Below are 18,717 nucleotides of genomic sequence, written 5' to 3'. Positions count from 1 at the left end.
GCAGGAAGAACAAACAGAAAGGCAAAATGTCTCCCTAGATAAGCAAACTCTTGCCAAACACTTGGGGTGGCAATTATAAGACAATGGCATACTTCCAGGCTCCAGGCCGAAGTGACACAGCTGTTTTGCCAGGCCAGAAACTAGAGATGAAAAGGACAAAATTAAAAAGAGCTTCTCAGAAGTAGAAGAGGGGCTCAATTGTGAGTGAGCTCTGAAAGAAAGACATGCTGTCAGGCTCGATGGAGGAGTCTGAAGGAGCTGGACCTTCCCAGACTCGGAATGGTAAGTTTTAGGGAAAAGCAGGCATTCATAAAGGCTAGTTTATTATTTTTAAAGTATATTTTTCTTAAAGGCTTTTATTCTAATAAATAATATTTTGCTTAAAGAAGGATGATTGATCTCTCATTACCACTGTCATTGCTCCCAGAAGGCAAAATGTGTGAGCTTAAATCAGATTTGCTGAGGCAATCATGGGTAGTTAGCGGGGGATTATTCCCCAGGGCCTGGTAGGAGAGTGGAAGAATCACTTGATTCCACCCCATGTCTTGATCTCATAAATATATAGAACAAATGGAAGAAAGAGCAAGTTGATAGTAATGAATATAAATCAGAAGTTATGAATTGTAGAAAATTGATAAAGGACGCAAAAGGACACATGGAGAACTCTATGGCCAACAGAGTTAAAGACAATGAAGGCGGAGTTTTAAGTACATTAAAAACAAAAAAAAACCTTAACAATGGAATTGGTCCTTTACTAGATAAAAATGGTAGAATTGTCAATATTAATGCAGAAAAGAGAAAATATTTCTTTTCTTTACTTAGGAAAATCAGATTATATAAGTAATATCATGTGATGAAACACTTTTCATTCCAATAGTAACTTAGGAGAATGCTAAATAGGAGTTACTACAGTTAGGATTTTTTAAATCAGCAGGTCCATATAACTTGCATGCAAGAGTTTTAAAAGAGCTGGCCGAGGAGCTCACTGGACCATTAATGTTGCTTTTCAATAAATCCTGGAACTTTGGAAACGTTCCAAAGGACAGGGAGAAAGCTAATGTTGTGTGTTAATATTTAAAATGGATTAACAGGACATCCTGTGTAATTATAGGCCTGTCAACCTGACACTGATCTTTGGCAAATAATACAGCACATGATACAGGACTCAAATAATGAACTATTTTGTCCTCCTTTAATTCTTTATGTTAATCAACATGGTTTATGGAAAAAAACAGACCCTGTAAAACTAAGGTTTTGTTTTTTTACGAGATTACAAGTTTTGTTGATAAAGGTAATAGTGTAGATGTAATATACTTAGACATCTGTAAGGCACGGAACTTGGTACCGTATGATGATTAAAAAAATAGAATGACATAAAATGAACATGGCACACATTAAATGGATTAAAAACTAGTTAATGGACAGGTCTCAAAATGCAATGTAAACAGGGAATCATCAAGTGAATGTGTTTCTAGTGGGGTCCCATAGGGATCAGTTCTTGACCCTATGCTATTTTACATTTTTATCAGTGACGTGGAAGGAAACATAAAATCATCACCTACAAAATTTGCAGATGACACAAAGACTGGGGAATGGTATGTGACACTGGCAGGCCAGGTACCAAGGCTACAGACATTAGTTAAGAAATGATAAACTCATAGCTGGAGACCAGAGCAGTTCACTTATGTGTTGCTCAAAACAGGTATTAGTCTTATAAGAATGTGTTTAGACTCCATAGAATGCTGGTAAATTGCTAATGCATTAAACTTATTTTGTAATGTCTGTATTCCATGCTATAAGGAAATATGTAAGTTTTGCTTTATAACTGAAAACATTTGCTCTAAACTTCTGAACTCAGATGGGAAGAGTGTTTCCTGCCACCATCCAGAAGAACAATCAAAATCAGATGGGAACATCGCAATACAAAGGATTGATTAATGGCCCTATCGCATCTTAGAAATACCACATGCAAGGAAGCTGGTCTATGGACTTGGAGGCTGAATGATGGAAATGAAAGAAAGACACAGGAAGATGTTACATCTCTCTGCAGTTTGAACTCTGACAGGGCCAGAGACTCTAAACTGAGAGGCAGAGACCCCCAGGAGTTGTCTGCCCTGAAAGCCATCTTGAATTGACAGAGATGTAGTATCTTTAAAAATCATAGATGGTAACTCATTTGTGTTTATGTTTGCTTGCTTTAGTCTGGAAATAATTCTATTTCTTTTTTCTAGTTAATAAACCTTTAAGTTAGGGCACGTCTTCACTACCTGCCGGATCACTAAATCCAGTTTGCCTGGGTGGCAAAATAGACTGGAGAGTCTAAGGCAGAGTTTCTCAAATGCGGCCACTGTGGCCGCATGTGGCCACCAGGGGCTTTTCTTGCGGCCACAACTTCCTTGGCAGTGATGGAGGGGGAAGGGGGAAAAGCAGTGGTCCTGCCCCAAGGGCCACCAACAGGAGACACAAATGCTAGAGGAGCAGGCAGCTAGTGAGTTCCCCACCTTCCTTGGGATGTAGGCTCGGGCTCCAGCTCTGGGGTGGCAGGCAGCAGGCTCTGGTCACAGGGCTCAAACCCCCAACGGCAGGGCTACCCCCTATCACCCTTGACCCCCCCCAGCCCATCATGCATGATGTCCCCCACATCCTCCCTACTGACCTCCCTATCCAAGGCTTACTCAGTCCTGGCAAGCCCAGGGACAAATTAAGTCTGCTGCTGTGATATTTGTTAATACCACTTTTAACAGCAGTAGACTTACTAGCTAGCAAGTCTTTTAACAAAAGCAGCCAAAAAAAGCAAAAGAAATGACAACAAAAAAAACAAGAACCTGCAGAGCACCTTATTTGTGTTTCTATTCTGTTAAGGTCCTGTAAAGGAGAGAGACAACTATACATTATTTTTATTATTGAGTCTGCAAAAATAGTCAATAAATTACAATGATTTGGACATGTGTATGCGCTTATATATTTGGTTTTTCTAAAGGTAATTAAGTATTTTAAGAAAAAACTGTCAGCACGGTCACCAGCAAGAGTTGGTGGCCGCACTTTGAGGCTACCAAAAAATTTGTTGTGAGAAACCCTGGTCTAGATACTACTTAGTACTTCCATGAGTGCATTCACCTCTCGAGGTCCCTTCCAGTCCTATGATTCTATGATTTAACTTAACAAGGTATAAGTTAAGAGGGGTGACAATCACAGGTTATAAGTACTTACAGGGGGAACAGATATCCGATAGTAGAGGGCTCTTGAATCTTACTGACAAAAGTTTAACAAAATCCAATGGCTGGAAGTTGAAGCTAGACAAATTCAGGAAATATGAAGCAGTGAGGGTAATTAACCATTGGAACAACTTACCAGAGGTTGTGGGGGGCCATCACTGGCAATTTTAAAATCAAGATTGGATGTTTTTCTAAGAGATATGCTATAGTTCAAATAAGAACCATCTGGGAAAGTTCTATGGCCTGTATTATGCAGGAGGTCAGACTAGACCAGTGGTTCTCAATCAGGGGCCTGGGGTCCCCTGGGGGGCCGTGAGCAGGTTTCAGGGGGGCCGCAAAGTAGGGCCATTAGATTTGCTGGGGCCCAGGGAAAAAAGCAGAAGTCCCACTGCATGGGGCTGAAGCTATAGCCTGAACTTAGCTTCGCGGGGCCCCATGTGGCGTGGGACCCCAGGTAATTGCCCTGCTTGCTTCCCCTAATGCTGGCCCTGGCTTTTATATGCAGAAGAACAGTTGGTGTAGCAGGCGTGGGCTGTGGAGTTTTTATAGCATGTTGGTGGGGCCTCAGTAAGAAGAAGGTTGAGAATCCCTGATCTAGACCTGTGGTTTTCAAACGGCGGGTCGCAACCCAGTATTGGGTCCCGGAATGTAAGGCACTGGGTCATGGCAGCTCTGGTCAGCACCACCGACTGGGCCGTTAAAAGTCCCGTCAGCGGTGCTGCCCGACTAAGGCATGCTAGTTCCTACCTGTTCTGACACCACGCTGTGCCCCGGAAGCAGCCAGCAGCAGGTCTGTTTCCTAGGTGGGGAGGGGGAGCATGGGGCTCCGCGCACTGTCCCCCACCCCAAGCACCAGCTCTACACTCCCATTGGCTGGTTCCTGGGGGGCGGCTGTGCCTGCGGACGAGAGTCGTGCAGAGCTGCTTGCACGCCTCCGCCTAGGAGCTGGACCTGTTGCTGGCCGCTTCCGGGGTTCAGCGCAGTCCACAGTGCCAGGACAGGCAGGAAGCCTTCCTTAGCACCCTTGCTGCGCCACTGACTGGGAGCTGCCCGAGGTAAGCCCACACCCCAACCCCACGCCTCAATCCCCTGCCCCAGCCATGAGCCCCCCCAAACCCGGAGCCCCCTCCTGCATCCCAAACTCCTCAGCCCCATCCCCACCCCCGAGCCTGCAACCCCCTCCCACACCCTGAGCCCCTCATTCCTGGCCCCACCCCACAGCCCTCACCCCCACACCCCAACCCTCTGCCCCTCCCATGTCCCAAACCCCTCATCCCCAGCTCCGTTGGGTTGCAGACATCAACAGTTTTCTTCAACTGGGTCACCAGAAAAAAAAAGTTTGAAAAAAGACAGTTACCTTTTCCATAACTGGTGTTCTTCGAGATGTGTTACTCATGTTTATTCCACAATAGGTGTGCGTGCTCGTCACGTGCACTGGTACCGGAAGTTTTTCCCCTAGCAGTACCCGTAGGGGAGCGCTCCTAGCGACCCCTGGAGTGGCGCCTCGATGGCACGGTATAAGGGGCGCTGCGTGCTGCCCCACCCCTCAGTTCCTTCTTGCCAGAGGGGAAGGAGGGCAGGCTGTGGAATAGACATGAGCAACACATCTCAAAGAACACCAGTTACGGAAAAGGTAACTATCTTTTCTTCTTCGAGTGATTGCTCATGTGTATTCCTCAATACGTGATTCCAAGCTACATCTGTTGGAGGTGGGAAGGAGTTCACAAACTCTCAGGACAGAGTACGGCCCTGCCGAACCCAGCGTCCTCCCTGGTCTGGGAGACGATCGCATAATGCTAGGTGAACGTGTGAACTGAAGACCATGTGGCAGCCCTACAAATGTCCTGAATGGGGACATGGGCCAAAAAGGCAGCCGACAAGGCCTGCGCCCTAGTTGAGTGTGCCTTCACAGTTGGTGCCGGAGGGATTCCCGCCAGGTCATAACAGGTATGGATGCACGAGGTGATCCAGTTGGAGAGCCGCTGAGTGGAGATCGGCCGACCTTTCATGCGCTCGGCCAAGGCGATGAACAGTTACAAGAACTTCCTGAATGGCTTAGTCCGCGCCAGGTAAAAAGCCAGAGCCCATCTCTCATCCAGTGTGTGGAGGCGGCGCTCCTCACTGGACGCTTGGGGCAGAGGACCGGCAGAAAAATGTCCTGACCCATGTGATAGGCGGAGACCACCTTTGGGAGGAACAAAGGGTGTGGGCGGAGCTGGACCGTATCCTTATGAAACACTGTGTAGGGGGGCTCAGAGGTCAGGGCCCTTATTTCCGAGACCCGCCTAGCCAACCTGATCATAACCAGGAAGGCCACCTTCCACAAGAGGTGTGACTAGGAGCATGTAGCTAGCGGCTCAAACGGGGCCCCCGTGAGACGGGCCAACACCAGATTTAAGTCCCACTGCAGGACTGGGGGCCTAACATACAGGAAAGAGACAATCCAATCCCTTAAGGAATTGTCCAGTCATAGCATGGGAGAATACCGTGTGGCCCTGCACCGGTGGGTGGAAGGCCAATATGGCCGCCAGGTGCACCTTGACTGACGAGGGCGCCAGGCCCTGGGCTTTAAGGTGAAGGAGGTAGTTCAGAATCAGTTGGATTGGGGCGGTCACTGGGGAAACGCCCTGCTCGTCCGCCCATCTGGAAAACTGAGACCACTTTGCCAAGTAGGCTCAGCATGTGGAGGGCCACCTGCTTTCTAAGAGGACGCGCTGAACCCCTTCCAAGCACATCCTTTCCTCCCGGCCTAACCATTGAGCAGCCACGCTGTGAGGTGGAGTGCCGCTAGGTTGGGGTGGAGAAGGCGGCCCTGGTCCTGGGAGAGTAGGTCAGGGCGGGACGGCAACGGCCACGGCGGGGTGACCACCAGGCCCGTGAGGGTCCCATACCAATGCTGCCTGGGCCATGCCAGGGCAATCAGAAGGACCAGGGCCTTGTCCATCTTTATCTTTTCCAGGACCTTACCGATCAGCGGGAACGGGGGAAAGGCATAGAGAAACTGACCTGACCAGGACGAAGGCATTGGAGATAGCGCCCCATCCCAGCCCTCCCCACCCCCCCCAGAGCAGAACTGGGACAGCGAGGGTTCTGCCAAGTCGCGAACAGATTCACCTGGGGAGTTCCCCACATTTGGAAAAGTCTGTGCACCACCTCTGGTTGGAGAGACCACTCGTGCTGAAAGGAAAAGTATCTGCTCAAGCGATCTGCCCACGCGTTCTGGGCGCCCAGTAGATGGAAGGCCTGTAAGCAGATGTTGTGGGCTATACAAAAGTCCCACAGCCTGAGGGCTTTGCAGCTGAGGATCGGGCCCCCCCTTGCCTGTTGATGTAGAACATTGAGGCCATGTTGTCCGTGAGAACCCTGACCACCCGGCCCTCCAGGTCCGAGTGGAAGGCCATGCACACCAGCTGTACCGCCCTGAGCTCTTTGACGTTTATGTGGAGGGTCAGATCCTGAGATGACCACAGACCTTGGGTCTGAACGTTCGCCACATGGGTCCCCCATCCCACGTCCGAGGTGTCGGACACCAGTTCCAGTGACGAGGCCCTGCCCCTGAATGGGACCCCTTGGAGCATGTTTCTCGGGGAGGACCACCACCATACGGAGGTGATCACTGGCTTGGGCACAGTGAGGACTTTGTCCATCCTGTCCCTGGCCTGGGAGAACTCCGAGGCCAACCAGAGCTGAAAGGGCCTCATTCTGAGTCTGGCATGACGGACCACATACATACATGCTGACATGTGACCCAAGAACTAGAGGCATGCTCTGGCTATTGTCACCAGAAACATTGTGACCGTGTCGATGAGCCCCTTCAGGGTCTTGAACCTGTCCTGTGGGAGGGAGGCTCTGGCCGACGAGGCATCCAGGACCGCCCCGATAAACTCTATGCGTTGTACCGGGACTAACATGGACTTGGCGTTGTTTACCAACAGACCCAAAGCGGTGTACGTGGACAGAAGGAGCACCACATGATTCCGCACCTGTGACCGGGAGCTGCCCTTGACCAACCAGTCATCCTGATAGGGGAAGATCTGGACCCCCCGGCACCTGAGGTAGGCCGCTACCACCGACATACATTTCGTGAATACCCTGGGGGCAGTGGACAGGCCAAATGGGAGGACTGTAAAATGGTAGTGTTCCTGCCCCACCGTGAAACGGAGGAAGCATCTGTGCCCTCGAATATATGAATGTGGAAGTATGCATCCTGCAGATTGAGGGCGGCAGATTGAGGGCGGCGTACCAGTCCCCGGGATCCAGGAAGGGGATGATGGAGGCAAGGGAGACCATGTAGAACTTGAGCTTCACCATGTACTAGTTCAGGCCTCGCAGGTCCAAGAAGGGCCTGAGCCCCCCTTTGGCCTTCAGGATAAGGAAATAGCGGGAATAGTACCCCTTGCTTTTGAACTCCCCCAGTACCGCTTCCACTGCTCCTAGGCCCAGGAGCCAACCCACCGCCTGCTTGAGCAGAGCCTCGTGCAAGGAGTCCTCCAGGAGGGATGGGCGGGGGGGGAGGGTGGTTGGGCAGGGTCGAAATAAACTGGAGGGTGTAGCCCCGGGAGATGGTGTTGAGGACCCATCGGTCCGAGGTCAGCCGTGACCACTCCAGAAGGAAAGCACACAACCGATTGGAGAAGGGAAGCTTTACTGAGGGTGGATCCCTGATGAGAACTGGCAGGGCGCCCCTGGGCATCCAGTCAAAACCGTCTTTTCCCCGCCTGCTTGCCCTTGGATGACCCAAGCTGGGGGGCAGGCCGAGAGTGCCACTGTGGGCGCCTTTTATAGTCCCGTGACTTTTTATAAGTGGTCTCGTATTTTGAATGGGTGGCCTGAGTGGGAGTTTGCTGCGGCTTGCACTTAGGTTTAGCCAGAGCTGGAACATAGAGACCCAGAGGCTGGAGTGTTGTGCGGGAGTCTTTCAGCCCATGCAGCTTTGTACTCGTTTGTTCTGCAAACAGGTTTGCCATCAAACGGGAGGTCCTGCAGGGAGGTCTGCGCCTCACTGGAGAGCCCAGAGAGCAGGAGCCATGACGCCCTTCTCATGGGCGCCGTGGAGGCCATGGACCGCGCGGCCGTGTCCGCTGCATCCGAAGCTGCCTGCAGGGTTGCCCTGGCAGCTGTTGTGCCCTCCTCCACCAGCACTTTGAACTCCTTCCTGTTGCGCTCCTGGAGGAAGTCCTTGAACTTGGGCAGGGAGCCCCACAGATTGAACTCATACCGGCCCAGGAAAGCCTGGTGGTTTGCCACCCGTAACTGGAAGCTCGAGGACAAATACATTTTTCTTCCAAATGAGTCCAGCCTCCTTTAATCTTTATTTTTCAGGGTAGGGGCTGGTTGACCCTGCCGTTCCCTGTGGTTGACCAACTCGACCGCCGGGAGTTAGGAGCAGGGTGGGTGTACAAGTATTCATGCCCCTTGGTGGGTACAAAATACTTGCGTTCCGCTCTCTTAGAGATTGGGGCCAATGAGGCCGGGATTTGCCACAGGGCATTTGAAATTTTCACCATTCCTTAGTGGAGGGGCAAGGCCACCCTGCCTGGTGCCGAGGAGGCAGGACATTAAACAGGGACTCCGAGGGCTCCTCCATCTCCTCTGCCTGCAGGTGGAGGCTTGATGCCACCCTTTTTAAGAGTTCTTGGTGGGCCCTAAAGTCCTCCTGCGGAATGGATGGAGGAGGGGCCGTAATCGCCTCATCTGGGGAGGGCAAGGAGGCCGGCGCGGTACTTTGTGTGTCCACTGGCACCGGAGGGTCCACCACCTGGTCGGTCTCCAGGCACAGTGTCAAGGATGTACGTCCCACCAACTCCTTCCTCGGAGGTCTGGAGAGGGAGGCTGATGGTCCTTCTGAGGCTCTGGCCAAGTTGGGGGCCATGGTGCCCACTGGTACCATTGGGCTGGCCATGGGGCCTGGTGCCACTGCATCTGCTGTGGCACCGGCGGAGCCGGCTGTTCGGCTTGGCTGGAGTGGCCCATCGATGGACGACTACAAAGGGAGGCCGGGCTGACATACGACCTGCTGCTGTCCCTGGACCGGGAGGAGTGGTGATGCTGACCACAGTACTGCGATTCTGACGTGGAGGACCTGTACCGTCGGTAACAGCTGTCCGTGATCGGCTCCGGCGGGCGGACCCATGACGGCGAGACGACGGCGATCGACGCCCAGGGCTGCGGGGGTGGTGCCGTGGTGGGGTCCTCGAGCGGGACAACGAACCGGAACGACGTCGGCGTTCGTGCCGTGACTGGCTGCGATAGCCCCTCTGGGACAAGGACCTTTGGCGTAGTCTGCCTCGGTCCCGTCAGTATTCACTCCTCGAGGCGGAGTGGTGCCGAGAGTCTCGGTCAGACGGAACCCAACCAGACAGCCTGGTGGGAGTCGAGGGTGATCCACGTGGATTTTGCCCTGAACGGTCGCTGGGCGGCGAACGGCATCGGGAACGTTCCCTCGACCAAGACCAAGTTGGGGGTGACTGCGGAGATCCCAGCGGCGGCTTGCCTCTAGAGCGCGGGGCCGACAACGGCGGTGCTCCTGGTACCGGCATGGACATAACATCCCGAGCCGCCTGCAGGGCCTCCGGTGTGGAGGGCATCCAGACAGGCCTGCTCCGAATGGGCCGGGCTACTCTGCTCGACTTGAGTCGGAGGCCTAGAGGCCGGTGGGAATCGAGGACTGCCCAACATCAGTCTAGCCTCTGTCCCAGGTTTACTCCGGGGCTGCGACGAAGAAGGCCTCTTCCTAGCCTCCTTGGCATGCCCTGTGGACGGGGAGTGGTGCCGACTAGTCGATGGTGCTGAAGGGTCGCCACGCACCAACACCGCGGTGCCTGGTGCCTACTCAAAGCGGCGCACCAGAGCCAGGGTCAGTGCTGCCTCCATCAGAATAGCCCGGAGACTAATGTCCCTTTCTCTCTTGGTCCAAGGCTTAAACGACTTGCAGATCTTGCAGCGATCGCTGAGATGGGTTTCCCCCAAACAGCATAAACAGTCCGCGTGCAGATCACTCACTGGCATAGATCTCCTACAAGTGTCGCATGACTTAAACCCCAGGGCATGGGGCATGCCCCGGCCCGGGCACTCTAGCTCAACTAAACAACTAATTAACTACAGGTACCATACACTGAATGAACAAGAAATTTTGGGGACGAGCTACAGCAAAGCTGGAGCAGAGCAGTTCCGAAGCACTTTCACTGGCGGCAAGAAGGAACTGAGGGTGGGGGGGGGAGTGTGCAGCCCTCCCTTATACCGCGCCATGGAGGTGCCACTCCAGGGGTTGCTAGGGATGCTCCCCTATGGGTACTGCTAGGGAAAAAACTTCCGGCACCGGTGCATGGCGAGCACACACACCTATTGTGGAATACACATGCGCAATCACTCAAAGAAGAACCACTGATCTAGACCATCCCTGCCATGAGTGCAGGGGACTGGACTAGATGACCTCTCAAGGTCCCTTCCAGTCCTATGAATCTATGATTTAACTTAACAAGGTATAAATTAAGGGGTGAGCTCCTGGAGTTCATCACTAGGCGTCATGCTTTAATTATTCTTGTGGCTTTTTTCTGAATCCTTTCCAATGTTTCAACATTCTTCTTGAATTATGGACACCAGAACTAGACACAGTAGTCCAGCAGCAATTGCACCAGTGCCAAATAGAGGGGTATACAGACTCTGCACTCCTACTTGAGAGTTCTTGATGATGCATAGAAGGACCTAATTAGCCCCATTGGCCTCAGTGTCTCACTGGGAGCTCATGTTCAGCTGATTACCACCTTGACCCTGAAGTCTTTTTCAGAGTTAACTGCTTCCCAGGATAGAATCCCTCATCCTGTAAATATGGCGTATGTTCCTAGATCTATAACTTCATTGGGCCATATTAAAACACACATTTTTTGTTTGTGCCCAGCTTACCAAGCAATCCAGGTTGTTGTGGATCAGTGATCTGTCCTCTTCACTATTTACCATGTCATGCTGTCAGGAGGGGCTCACGACCTTGAGTGGCTACCTCAGGGAAGACTAATAAAAACAGGGCAGACACCCCAAACTGGTGGTATGTTCTATAATTAGATTTCAGCAAGCCAGTAAGAAATGTGAACTCCTGGATCACTGTAGCAGGCTCACTATGGAGTCACAGACAGTCCCCTACATGATCACAGTCGTCTCTTCTGGCCTTAGAATCTATGAACCTGGTGATAGCTAGAGGCCTGAGACCAGAAGAATTCAGAGGTGCAGTTCACCAGAAATTGAGACAACAACCTCACTCAACTATCAGTGACTCTATACTTGTATCTGTGTATTCCAAGTCTACACCTCACAGGAACAAGTCCTAAATTATGTACAAAAATCTGTTAACAAGTTACAGTAGAACCTCAGAATTACAAACACCAGAGTTACGAACTGACCAGTCAACCACGCATTTAATTTGGAACCGGAAGTATGCAATCAGGCGGCAGCAGCAGCAAAGACACAGACATACACAAATTAAAAAAAAAAGCAAATACAGCACAGTACTGTGTTAAACGTAAACTACTAAAAAAATAAAGTGAAAGCAGCGTTTTTCTTCTGCATAATAAAGTTTCAAAGCTGTATTAAATCAATGTTTAGACGTAAACTTTTGAAAAAAAAACACCATAATGTTTTGTTCAGAGTTACGAACATTTCAGAATTATGAACAACCTCCATTCCCGAGGTGTTCATAACTCTGAGGTTCTACTGCAGTATTTCTGGTGATTATTTACACACGATGGGGAGTAGCAGCCCATCAGACTTGCCTTAAACATCTCAGAAATAACATTAAAAAACCAAAACGACTGCATTCAGACTTGGCAGAAAATCTTAGTACTATCTCCCAAAGAACTTCAGGAAAACTCCTTTTTCAGCATAAAGGAGAATCCTCTATAAACAAGATCCTCATGTTCACACAACACATTCCTGTAACGAGAATACCTTTGAGACAGTGAAACAGAAGACCTGACCTGAAGAAGAGTTCTGTGTGAACTGAAAAGCTTCTCTCTCTCACCAACAGAAATTGGTCCCATAAAAGATAATACCTCACCCACCTTGTCTCTCTAATATCCTGGGACCAACATAGCTACAACTACACTGCATACTTGAAAACAAACAGTTTTACCTTCATGCTGTTCAAATTCCACTTGGATTTGTGAAAACAGAGCTTCCAGGTGTTTTTGTCGATTCTCTGCATGCTTTGCAGCTTCCCTTTCTTCAGCTCGACCATTACGAAACACATATGATCCAGTTGGTATCTTTTCCACCCACTGGAATAAGAATTCACATATAAAATTAAGGCTTTTATTTATTTATTTAAAAGTACCCTAATCCAGTCTTTTAAAATTCTATTCTCCCTCCAATAAGGCCAATTTTTTTAGGCTTTTTGAGGCTCATAAAATTTTAATTTCAGTTCTGAAAAACTCCCTTATCCTCTCCCTCTATTGCAATATTTTCAATTTAGGTTGAAATCTGACATTACACCTGGTAAACTGGGTTTAATTCCACCACAAAAACTTGAGGGCTGCACTGATTACCAAGCGCATGATTTTACAAAAATGGAAGAGTAGGCTTATGCCCAAAATACAGCAGTGGTATTCAGATCTGTCCGAATTAGCAGCCAAAAAAAGAATAGCTTACTGCCCTAGGAATCCATTATATGAAATCGAAGATATTTGGACCCTGTTTCTTTAGATATGTTTGAATACAAATAACAGACTGCTCAAAGAATGCCAGACCTCCATTCTATCTAGCTGCCATGTCCCCCTCTAACTCCCTTCAGCTTTGGTTAATCTTCCTTCCTCCTCATGTACATCTTCTCCCATTTTACTATTTTAATCTCCACCTTATTGTGTTATGTTTATCTGATCAATTATAAATCTGAATCCGATCAATTATAAAATTGCATAATTCCGTTGGAGCTCCCATGAAGTATATGGTAACTGGGAACATATACAAGCTATAAATAATTTTATATTTTTTTGTATTTTTATCTGCTCACTGAAAATTAATAAAGATAACTCCAAAGTTCAGGGCTGTAGCTTAGTTAAGATGACAGCTATAAAAAACAGTAACTCTATCTCTGTTGCAGTTTAAAAGTGAGGGAAGAGTCAAAGACTGAAAGCAATAGTACAAATTTTTACTCATGAAGGACTGTTTGAAGGAATTGGACCTCTGAAAGGAACCATGACAACCGAAGTGCCTAGCATTATTAATGTGAAAGATGCCAGAGAGGACAAAGAGCATAGGTTGGAAGCAAGGGACAACTTTGTTTTATCTCAAAGAGAATTATTTGCAAGAAAACTAGCAAAACAAAAGGAAACGATAATAGGAAATTTCTTTGCTGAGTATGCTCTTTCTGCTAGCAGCACTTCCCACAATTCTGAGATATATGAATGGTTCCCCTCCTTTTTGCAGTTCCAGTGGTAATTAAAACATTGTAGCATAGCTTTTGCTGATCACATCCCTTTCTCTGGCTTGCTGCCAGACTATTCATTCCAAAACTGTGTAAGAACTCTTTGAACATTAGTAACAATTTCAGAGCCAACCAGGAAACTACATATACTACATTACCTGGCTCACAAACTAGAGATATAAAAATTAAATTTGTCCATTGACTAATAAGTCATACAGGAAGAGTAGAATTGTGGGAGATGCTGCTAAACAGAAAGAAAATTATTGGATAAGAAACTTCATTTTGCAGCCAACTGTCTCCCACATTTCTGAGACACATGGAAAGTAGCAAGCAATGCACATAAGTAGGAAGGGATATAGAAAGACTGAGACAGGGAAGTCTCCCCCTGAAATTAAATGCCAAAATGGGAACTATTTCTGGTTCACTACATGCAGCACCTTCCCTTCCAAAGGAGACCCCCACAAAGGACAGAAATTCCACCTTATAGAATCTAACAAAAGTTGTTAATAGAGGACCTTGTTGCTGCTCTGCAGATTTCCTCAGTGGAAGCGTAAGCTTTTTCTGCCCAAGATCTTGTAGACATTAATCTGATGCCTTGTATTGCTCCACATGCATAACTGGCCAGGAATAGCTTGGATCCTTGAAGCCTTTGACACTGGGCTTGTAGTCCTTTCTCAAGATACCATGTGGGCAGAGGAGGAATTGCTTTGTTTAGATGCACTGTCCACCACTATGTCACCCACTTTCTCTCCAAATAGGGAAGTGCCTGTGAATTTGGATGAGCACAGCATTTGTTTGTAGTGGGCATCTGCCATCCATGGGCACAACCACATTTGGTACCTGGCTGTTAACTGGATGTGATGCCCCTGGCTGAGAATCTCATAACATCCACTGAGATATCTGCCACAAAGGCTGTTGCTAGGGCTATTTTCTTAATGGTAAATGAAGTCAGGTTGGTCCTTGTTGTCCAGGGCGTTTGGGTCATCCAGCTAGGACATTAGGGTGACTCTTGCAAAGGAGGCAGTGGCCAGGGACACTGAGGGCAACCAAGGAAGACTCAAAATCCCTTTGAGGGTGATTTCCACCTTACTATCAGTTGTATATTTGGTTGGTATTATCCTATCTTTTGCTAATGGCATTGTAGCATCTACCTTTGATGTGATGGCATTTTGGGGCTCTTGCAACTTGTAGTATATAAGTGCATGTCTGCTGATATGCTTATGTTTCTAAGGGGTATCCCATTTATCCCTGATCATATCTTCTAAAGAAGAATACAATGGGATTGCTTTTTCAGGCAGAGACTTGCCTGGCAGGTATTTGCCTTTGGGCTTCCCATCAGGTACCTGCTCTGGTTGGATCTGGATGCCAGATGCAACCTTTCCACACATTTTTTTCCATGCTCTGCTCAGAGCCTGAATCAGAAAGCTCTCTCATCCTGAGTAGATGTGGTGAAGCCTGAGTCAGAGGTCTTAGATTTCTTGTAATTTTTTTCTTTCCCTTTTTATATTTTTTGACCACTATCCAGGAGTGTATGTCTCTCTCTTGTGGCCCTTTTTATCAAAAACCTTGAGGCCTCTCAAGTTCTACCTCTGCATCATCCTCAACAAGGTCCCCTTTTGCCACAGTTCCTGGGTTAACTGCATTTCTGTTCCTTTTGTGGTCTCCTCCAGGGCACCTCTTTAAGGTCTCAGGACTCTAGCTGCCATCTCTCTATAGGTAGGATTTCATGTTTTTTTTCCCTCCAGACCGGAGTGTTACAATTACAGTCCCGTTACAATTCACTGTGCTTATCCCAACAGTCTGACTTTAGTTCAGCACTTGCAGTTCTGCTCTCTCCTAAGGGTTATGACAGCATTTACCAGTGACCAGACAGCCTTCAGTCCACACAGTACATTTATTTCGGACAAAAGCATTATAGAAGGAACAGATAATAAAATAAACTGCCTACACACATGCTAAGCTTACTGCCTGTTATCCACTTTCAACATGGAGACCCTAGCAGGTTTTCAAATTCCTTCAAACCCTTCAAGCAGGATTTTTCACTCTTGTTTAAAGTATCATGTCAGTTTGTAGATCAAGAGAAGGACTGAGGCCTGGTCTACACTACGAGTTTATGTCGAATTTAGCAGCGTTAAATCGAATTAAGCCTGGACACGTTCACATGGCTAAGTCCCTTTTTTCGACTTAAAGGGCCCTTTAAACCGGTTTCTTTACTCCACCACCGATGAGGGGATTAGCGATAAAATCGGCCTTAGCGGGTCGGAATTAGGGTAGTGTGAACGGAATTCGACGTTACTGGTATCCGGGAGCTATCCCACAGTGCTTCATTGTGACCGCTCTGGACAGCACTCTCAACTCAGATGCACTGACCAGGTAGACAGGAAAAGCCCCACGAACGTTTGAATTTCATTTCCTGTTTGCCCAGCGTGGAGAGCACAGGTGACCACGCAGAGCTCATCAGCACAGGTAACCGTGATGGAGTCCCAGGATCGCAAAAGAGCTCCATCATGGACAGAACGGGAGGTACGGGATCTGCTCGCCATATGGGGAGATGAATCAGTGCTAGCTGAACTCCATAGCAGTAAACGAAATGGCAAAATATTAGAAAAGGTCTCCAAGGCCATGAAGGACAGAGGCCATAACAGGGACGCACAGCAGTGCCGCGTGAAAATTAAGGAGCTAAGGCAAGCATACCACAAAGCCAGAGAGGCAAACGGAAGATCCGGGGCAGAGCCGCAAACATGCCGCTTCTACGCGGAGCTGCATGCGGTGCTAGGGGGTGCAGCCACCACTACCCCAATCGTGTACTTTGACTCCATCAATGGAGAATCATGCAACAGGGGAGTGGGTTTGGGGTACGAGGAAGATGAGGATGAAGACAATGAAGATATCTCACAGCAAGGAAGCGGAGAAACCGGTTTCCCCAACAGCCAGGATATGTTTATCACCCTGGACCTGGAACCAGTAACCCCCAAACTCACCCAAGGCGTGCTCCCAGACCCTGAGGGCACACAAGGGACCTCTGGTGAGTGTACCTTTGTAAATATTACACATGGTTTAAAAGCAAGCATGTTTAATGATTAATGATTAATTTGCCCTGGCAATTGCGGCCAGTACAGCTACTGGAAAAATCTTTTAACATGTATGGGGATGGAGCGGAAATCCTCCAGGGACATCTCCAGAAAGCTCTCCTTCATGTACTCCCAAAGCCTTTGCAAAAGGTTTCTGGGGAGGGCTGCCTTATCCCGTCCTCCTTGGTAGGACACTTTACCACGCCAGGCCAGTAGCACGTAGTCTGGAATCATTGCATAACAAAGCATGGCATCGTATGGTCCAGGTGTTTGCTGGCATGCAGACAACATCCATTCCTTATCGCTCTTTGTTATCCTCAGGAGAGTGATATCATTCACGGTCACCTGGTTGAAATGGGGCGATTTTATTAAGGGGACATTCAGAGGTGCCCGTTCCTGCTCTGATGAACAGAAATGTTCCCCGCTGTTAGCCACGTGGTGGTGGGGGGGGGGGTGAAGTGATCATCCCCGAGAATTGGGGGTGGGGGGGGGGGGGGGTTAGTTGGGTTTGTGCTGCATGTTAACCCGGAAACCGCAGCCCCTCCTTTTACATTGCAAACCCATTTTAAATGGCCAACCCAACGGGTGCTTGGTATGGGAAATGAGGGCGCTATTGTTTGAAACCATTCCCACATGTTAAGAAGGTTAAAAAGGCCAAAAGACTGTGGCCTACCATGGCTGCCTGAGTCAGTTCAGGATGCTCCTTTTGGTATAAAGCTTGTTTTTTGTATGCTGGGCTTCTTGAAGCTGATCTGAACAAGTATGTGCTATTCCTCCAGTTTGTGATACTTCTCTGGAGTTGTGTGCCTTTCCAGGGATTTCCAGTAATTACTCCCAAGTGAATTTTAGTTTCTGGAGGAAGATCTGTAACCCTCCTCCCATGGAGCCAGACTATAATCCCTACCTCACAGCAATACATATAGGTGCAAAAGTGCCCATTATGTCTTGCACATCTCAGTATTACAGCCATAGAATCATAGAAGATTAGGGTTGGAAGAGACCTCAGGAGGTCATCTAGTTCAACCGCCTGCTCAAAGCAGGACCAACCCCAACTAAATCATCCCAGCCAAGGCTTTGTCAAGTCGGGGCTTAAAAACCTCTAAGGATGGAGATTCCACCACCTCCCTAGGTAACCCATTCCAGTGCTTCACCGCCCTCCTTGTGAAATAGTGTTTCCTAATATCCAACCTAGACCTCCTCCACTGCAACTTGAGACCATTGCTTCTTATTCCGTCATCTGCCACCACTGAGAACAGCCAAGCTTCATCCTCTTTGGAACCCCCCTTCAGGTAGTTGAAGGCTGCAATCAAATCCCCCTTCACTCTTCTCTTCTGCAGACTAAATAAGCCCCGTTCCCTCAGCCTCTCCTCGTAAGTCATGTGCCCCAGCCCCCTAATCATTTCCATTGCCCTCCTCTGGACTCTCTCCAATTTGTCCACATCCTTTCTGTACTGGGGGGCCCAAAACTGTACACAATACTCCAGATGTGGCCTCACCAGTGCCGAATAGAAAGGAATAATCACTTCCCACTGGCAATGCTCCTACTAGTGCAGCCCAATATGCCGTTAGCCTTCTTAGCAACAAGGGCACACTGTTGACTCATATCCAGCTTCTCGTCCATTGTAATCCCCACGTCCTTTTCTGCAGAACTGTCGCTTAGCCAGTCAGTCCCCAGCCTTTAGCAGTGTATGGGATTCTTCCGTCCTAAGTGCAGGACTCTGCACTTGTCCTCGTTGAACCTCATCAGATTTCTTTGGCCCAATCCTCCAATTTGTCTAGGTCAGTCTTTTGAAGTTTCCATGCTTTCAATGTCTCATATCTGTCACACCATCCCACTACCTGTGGGATGGGGTCTCATTGTGAGAAACCACTGATTCATGTAGGGGAGAAAAGGAGTTGTGTAGAAGACCTGCTTTATTTCCCCTGGGAAACTGAGGTCCATTTCAGTATCTTGGGGTAAATGATACACATGGTGTCCCTTAAGGAGTCTTTTCTTTCTGGGCTAGGTCTTTTGTGAAAT

The 18,717-nt window shown here is 48.6% G+C and overlaps 1 protein-coding gene across 1 annotated transcript in view; it reads right to left on the bottom strand.

Annotated features, from left to right (window-relative positions):
• Window positions 1-18,717, bottom strand: part of LOC112113030 (breast cancer type 2 susceptibility protein-like) — an 84,109-nt gene that overhangs the window by 19,505 nt on the left and 45,887 nt on the right. Inside the window, exon 19 of the mRNA XM_026653551.1 lies at window positions 12,337-12,481. Coding sequence (XP_026509336.1) covers window positions 12,337-12,481 — 145 coding nt within the window. The remainder of the gene's footprint in view (window positions 1-12,336; window positions 12,482-18,717) is intronic.

Source organism: Terrapene carolina, unplaced genomic scaffold (genome assembly GCF_002925995.2).
Source record: "Terrapene carolina triunguis isolate 2854851 unplaced genomic scaffold, T_m_triunguis-2.0 Scaffold141, whole genome shotgun sequence".
Lineage (NCBI taxonomy): Eukaryota > Metazoa > Chordata > Testudines > Emydidae > Terrapene > Terrapene triunguis.
This window is presented reverse-complemented; position numbering and strand designations above follow the sequence as displayed.